Consider the following 7,167-nt stretch of genomic DNA (forward strand, 5'->3'; position numbering starts at 1 on the left):
TGGATTCCCGTCCGTTTTCTTCTCCTCCTCACCTTGCAGCCCTGCAGCACCTCGTCGCAATACAGCGCCACCTTCTCCTCCCGCCACATCCCCCTCATGGGGGACACGCAGACTGGGGGCAGTGGCTGCGCCTTCTCGTCATCCTCCTCCGGCACTGAGAGAAGGGGCTCCTCTTCCTCCTCCTTGGGCCCCTGTCCCCGGCCCTCGGCCTGAGAGCCCGGCAGGAGCTGGAGCCGCCGCTGGGCCGCCTCCCGGCCGGCTTTCCGCTTCACGGAGCGAGGGGAGGCCACCACCGACCGCACGGCAGACGCGGCGCTCTTCAGGGTCCCCGCCTCCACCGAGTCCCCGCTGAGCGCGGAGACAGCCTTCTCGCCTCGCCGGCCGGGGCTGACGGTTCGGACCGAGTCTTCAGGCATCGTGGCTCTGGATCCCGACGCCATCTCCTCAGCACCCTGCGGGCCAGCGGCAGCCGTTAGTCGCTTTTCCCGCCGGATCGCGCGGGCCAACGGGCGAGCAACGAGCACGGCGGCTCGAGGGGATCCCGCTTGGAGGGAGCTGGGGGATGGGGTGGTGGGCGCGGGTCTGGGTGTCGCGGGTGGTTCTGGGGCTTGGAGGTGGGTAGGGATACTGTGGGGCGCGACGGGGCGGGGGGGAGGAAGGTTCTGGGCCAGCTGTTGGCGGGCGGGGGAGGGGCACCACTAGATGATGCCCACTCCGCGGGCGCTGGCTCTGACCTCACCCTGCTTACCTCAGAACCATCCAGAGACAGAATTCTCTCCCCATGGAGGGTTTTCATAGGGTCCTCACACGTTTTCAGGGTGATTGTGCGTCACCCTGCAGGTCCCCATGACCTAACGAATGTAGGTGGTACCTGACCCTCTACACACACGTGTCTGCACAAACACAGCCTGGAGGAAAATTTATTTTTATACTGGGTGGTGATTATAACTACAACTTTCTGGTTATTACTAGAGGAAACTCCAGTGTCAAATCCAACGACCCAGGTTTCCTCCAACATATTCACAGGGTTCCCAAAATAAAATTCTTTTACATTTTAAGCAAGACACTTTCTGCCAAGAAGGATAGGTTAGTCTATTTTCATGCCCCTATTGTTTTGCTCAAAATTTTCACGTGAAAGATTATATTATGTAACTGTTAAACTGGATGCAAATTTCCAGCTGGGAGTAATGTGTCAAACTATAAACACTTTCACAATAAAAGTCTGCTCAAGATAATACTTTGGAGAACAGAGACCATTCGTTTCTGTGATTTCACTCTTGAATGTTCGTTGAGCCAACTGGAATAACTTTTGTTTACAGTCTAGCTGTGAAATACTGCATTGGGGCTGACAGCACCCACGGAGAGGAACACCATTGGGAAAACACCTGCCTGCCTTCCCCCTGATCTGGAAGGACACTGTGTTAAATTTGGAGTTTATTTTGAGGAAAGTGTTAGTACTAATATCGTGTAACTATAGTTCAGGGAATAATTACAACATTCATCATGTTTAACTCTAAGTTTATTTCTTTTTGTCAGAAGTCCTGGATTTTTTAAAAAAATGATCCCACACTGTAGATTTTACTCACCAAAAGTAAAATCAGTTACACAAGCATCTCTTGAAAAAGTTTGTTTTTAATAAAATTTGGGGTTTTTATTCTTAGGTTCAGAATAATAGAGACCACTTGTCTTAGTCAGAAGTTCGAAAACAACAACAACCTCCCACCAAAAAAAGAGAAAGAAAACAAATATTTGTTAGGAACCTGCTATGTGCCAGGCAATGCATAAATGCCAAGTCATAGAAATAAAAGACAAAATTCTTATCCTCATAATCCTAGTGAAGGGTGCAGATAGGTGAATAGATGATTGCATTTGGTAAGGACCAAGATAAAAATATATATACATATATAAGTATACACATATATATGTATATACAAATATATGTATATATATATATATTTTTCCACATTGTGAGAAAAAGGGACTTTTCTTCCCAGAAGTGATACTTAAGCTAAATCTTGATTATGAAAGCAGTATCTGTTCCCTGAACCAATTTTGCAGTACAGAAAAGCATAAGAAAGAAGAAAGTTTAAATAACTTTTTCTTCTTATTGCAAATGTAATGTAATGTAAATGAAAAGCCACTAAAATCGTGAATTTACAGCTTCAACAGGTATCGGCCTCTTTCCAGGCGCTTCAACAAACTAAATCAAAGCCTTCAAACTCTAAAAATGTCTGCCATTTTTGTAAGAAACATGGCCATTGGAAAAAGGATTGCCTTAAACTAAAACACTTTAAACAATCCTCCCGTGTTAAACCTTCAGCTCCTCTTATGGACTGAGCCTGCTCTGAGGACAAACAAGGGGTTTTTCCAATCCTTCCCTTTAGTCATCTGGACGAAACTTCCCTTATGATTGGAAATGAAGTCCTTACTGTCTTAATTGACACTGGAGCCACACTATTCATGCTCAAACACACCAACCTCAAACAACCCCTTCCTCAGAGCACTGAGAAAATTCAAATGGTGACAATATCTAATAAACCCCTGATAGCTTATAAGTCCCTTAACTTTCCTTTCCACCTGGGCTCCCTCCAGGACAGCTATTCCTTCCTATTGGTCAATTCTGCTCCTGTCAACTTCCTAGCAAAAGACTTTAAAAAAAAATATCATGCTGACATCTTTTTTTCTCTAAAGAGGGAAATTATCCTCGAAATTGATTTAACCCCCTCAACAACTAATGGCATTCCAAGCTCCTCAATCCTATTAGCAGTTTTTACCCTTAAGACAAGCTTCTAAAATGACATAAACTTAAAACTCCTCAAAGAAGTCCCTGAGAAACTCTGGGCAGGCAAAGTCCACAACCAACATTGGGTGGATTCATTCAGCTCTCCCAATTCAAATTTAAATTGACCCTGGTAAGCCTTCTCCTAATATTGAACAATATCCTTTAAATCTTGAGGCCTTAGCAGGGATTAAACCAATCATAGAGGAATATAAGGCACAAGGCCCACAGTCCCTGGCACCAGTCCTTGTATTATACCCATTCTCCCTATTAAGAAACCCGAGGAAGAGGATAGAGATTTGTCCAAGATTTGAGGGCTATTAATAACATTGTTATCTCCTTCTTGTTATCCAGTTGTCTCCAACCCTCATACTGTTTTAACGGCAATGCCTACAGAGAGTAAATTTTTCACCATAATAAATCTCTGTAGTGAATTTTTCAGCATCCCCTGTGGATCCTGAAAGTCAATTTTTTTTTTTTAACATCTTTATTGGAGTATAACTGTTTTACAATAGTGTGTTAGTTTCTCCTTTACAACAAAGTGAATCAGTTATACATATACATATGTTCCCATATCTCTTCCCTCTTGCATCACCCTCCCTCCCACCCTCCCTATCCCACCCCTCTCATGGTCACAAAGCACAGAGGTGATCTCCCTGTGCTATGCGGCAGCTTCCCACTAGCTATCTAATTTACATTTGGTAGTGCATATATGGGGTCAGGTTTTTAAATTTAGATATAAGAAAGTTCAATATTCTATAAATAAGAATATCTTAAGTACTCATGAACATAACAAGAAGTATAATGTAGTGTCCAATTAATTGATTAGTAGTAAGGTCCTCTGTTCCCTTAAGAAACTATAATATAGTTAATTAAAGGAGATAACCAGAAAATACAAGTTAATGGTTCCTGAAATACATTGTCAATGGTTTCTGCCTACTGGCTTTAAGAACAACTGTTTATATCTAATATTCAACAAAATATTTTGCATCAAAATAATTATCTTACTTGTAACAAAAGCAGCTGGAGAAGATGATCATAGCAATTATGCAGACAGCCATAGAAATGAGCAAAGCCAGCCATCGAATGCTGCCATCGAAAAATGGACCTGATAATGGAAGTAAACAATGAAAAAGACATATTACCTTTCGATCACATCTTAAAAGGAAAAAATAACTTGTAGTGTTGAACTCTAGAAAGCTTGCTTATTGTTAAAACCAGAGAAAATATTTCACTGAGAATCATGATTGCACTTTTCTCTGCTAACCTACCTATAACAACAGGGGGCAGTGTAGGTTGTAAATACTGGTTACATAAGTTGGTCCGACAACATTCTATTGTCCGGCGTAGCTGGGCTTTTGGTGAATCCTAAAGGAAGAAAATTAGAAATAATCTGATACACGAAACTGATAATTAATTTTTAAAATATTCATAAAATACAGTTTCTAATTCAGTGAGTGAAAAGGACCTGCTAAGTTTGTGTGAAAGTGATTATTGAAAAATTTAAATCTATCGTGAAATAGTGTTGTAAAGACTCTAAAATGTTTTTTCTTAAGAAGAATGTATGTATGTGCATGGTGTGTTAGAACACTAGACTATAACTTAATTACAGATAAACAAAAGTTTATATATATTTTTCACCCAAAATTTGGCATATCTTAAGATATGACTATTCATTTGTTTTTAGTAAAAAAGTATTTAAAATCATGAGATCTTTTCCTAAAAAACATGGGTAATACATTTTATTACAGTGATAGACTAGCAGGGTAAATATGATCTCATAGTAGTATTGAGACTTAGTTGGATGAGACTTAAGATCTGACTAAAAAGTGGAGCGTGTCCTAGGCCAAAGAAATGACAGGTTAGAAAAGGTAGTCAAGTAGGCAGAAGATACAGTTGATTCTGCCTATAACAACTATGTTGAAACTAATGAACCTGGTATGGAAGCAAGTTGAAGTGTATGTGGTGAGGATAAGGGCAAAATATAGAAACAATATTTCTGAGAGTTTTTGGGAGACCACCAACCAGATATGTGTCCCTAATAGATCAGAAAATGAGCACAGGGAAAGACTGTAGTCATGGGAACAGATACCAAAAATTATATGTGAAGTTTTATTTGATTAAAAGTACAGTATTTGAGAAGTTCTTAACTTGAATGCTGACATTTCAGCACTACCTGGAAGAAGTGCCATTCCAGACCAAAACAGTAACAGAAAGGAATTGTCTGTCGTCATAGAAGTAGCAAGAATATAAGCAGAAATCAACCTTCTTATTCTTAAATATCAGATGGGTAGAAAGGAGAAACCCCGGTATAATCAGGTATTCCTTTAAAAATGTGAAAATGAGATTCCATAGGGGAATCTATATGGGATTCTATAAGGGACTTGAGATTATATAAGAGAAGGTAAGATGGGTCAAGAGTACTTGGAAACCTCCAAAAGCACAAGTTTTACATTTTAACTGAATTTTTAACTTTCTAACAATTTTTTTTACCTTTAAATGATCATAAAAAGAAAGAGAAAAGAGAGACATGTCAGAAGTTACACAGGTGACTCTGAAAAAAATATCCCAGATCTAGAGAAAACTTACATGAAGGATGGAATGAAGAGTATACAACTAAAGATGAATAAAAGAAGCGTGAAGCATCCAAGAATAGTCCCAGTATGGCTAAAGTTCAAAATGAGCTCAGCCTTGCAGGACAGAAAATGTAAAGAAAAATCAGGAAGGGGTTTTTGGCAGTGCTAGAAGAAAGACCACCAAGCAATGGATGTAGTATTGCCGACAAAATACCAGGTAATGGAGGACAAAGAAAACGAACACTTCCTTAACTCTCGTTTTGTTTCAGTCTTCTCTATCAAGGATGATTACAGGAATGAAGAAGGCAGACCAAACGCTAGTAAGTGGGATTGGTATCCCAGAAGTATGCAGAGACCCTACAATGTTTCTGTGTTCTGTCTGAATTCCCATCTTCTCAGCTAGGTGAATTACATCACAGGAAGTTGAGAGCACTTCGGAGAAGGCTGAAAGCGGTATGATTTAAAGATTTTAGAAACGAGGAGTGCTGTAAACCAGATAGCTAAATGTTACATTACTTTTAAAAGGGAAAGAAAGACTTTGCCAACAACAGATTGGGGGCAGCACAGTATTATGGAAACAAGGATTTGGGAATCAAATAGCTTAAATCACAGCTTTGCCATTTATTAACTTTGTGACCCTAAGCAATGAACTTACTTCTCTCTGGGCTTTAGTTTCCTCTGCTATAAGACGGAGGATAAAAAATATCTGCCTCATAGGGTAACTGGGAGAAAATGAGGTAAAATATACCAAGCACTTAGCATATTAAATGCAAATAGTAAATGTTAAATAAATTAATTCTTCTTCCTCTAGTGAATGTGACACAGATCCCAGTTGACATTCTAGAATAAGTCACAAATGCTTGTAATCTCCTGGAAGACTGACTCAATGTGGCTTCACTGAGAACAAGCAACATGAAACTCACATCTTTCTTATGTAGGTTAACTACTGCACACAGCCATGTGCAGACCAGGCACACTTCTCCTTGGGGAATCAACGCTTTTCCTGTGGCCCCTCCCTTTATTTCATAGGCCTCAAATTAGGTCTTACCTTGCACTGAAAATCAGATCCTTCATATTTCATACACCCTGAAGCCAATGTGGTTTCTCCTTGGTCATCTTCTTCTATGATGGCAAAGCAATGCCCATTAGTTCTAAAAGAAAAAAAGCCAAAAAACCAAAACCAACTTCACATTGGAAAGTACTAATTAAATCTTGGTATGAATGTGACCAGTTACTGATGGCTTTTAGTTCTGAATTAGAATTACATTCACATTTGACTTACTGGCAAAACCGTATGCGTTTTAAGGCAAGTGAAAATTGTCACATCTGAACTAAAACCTAAAGGTCTAATAAAAATCCTGTGTCAGGTAGAAAAGGATTTTCTATTAAACAAGTCCCACCAAATATGAAATACTATGTAACTTCTCTTTGCTAATCATAGTCATGTGATCACAGAAAGATGATTTATACAACTTTATAAAGTAAATAATCTTAACGTTTAAAAATATACTTAAAAATAACTTTGTCTCTTTTCATCCATAAGATTTTCAGTATTCCCATACTGTACACAATAATAAATAAAAACAAACTTTCCTGTGAAACATAAAAATAGATTCAATGACAAAGAAAAGTATATTTGGGAAGACCAGACTAAGATCCTGAGAGGCACTTTTTATTTAACATGATAGGAAAAGAGGGAGAACTTCTGAATAGCTGAATTTTCAAGAAATTTATATAAATGTATTTGTATTTAATAAAATGTTATCGGGGCTTCCCTGGTGGCGCAGTGGTTAAGAATCCGCCTGCCAATGC

The 7,167-nt window shown here is 39.5% G+C and overlaps 1 protein-coding gene across 1 annotated transcript in view; it reads right to left on the reverse strand.

Annotated features, from left to right (window-relative positions):
• SHCBP1L (SHC binding and spindle associated 1 like) overlaps positions 1-860 on the reverse strand; it is a 44,316-nt gene extending 43,456 nt beyond the window's left edge. The window contains exons 1-2 of the mRNA XM_007110960.2: positions 749-860; positions 33-452 (exon numbers count right to left, since the gene is read on the reverse strand). Of these exons, the coding sequence (XP_007111022.2) occupies positions 33-452; positions 749-796 (468 nt within the window). The 5' untranslated portion in view covers positions 797-860. The remainder of the gene's footprint in view (positions 1-32; positions 453-748) is intronic.
• Positions 861-7,167: the final 6,307 nt, after the last annotated feature.

Source organism: Physeter macrocephalus, chromosome 4 (assembly GCF_002837175.3).
Source record: "Physeter macrocephalus isolate SW-GA chromosome 4, ASM283717v5, whole genome shotgun sequence".
NCBI lineage: Eukaryota > Metazoa > Chordata > Mammalia > Artiodactyla > Physeteridae > Physeter > Physeter macrocephalus.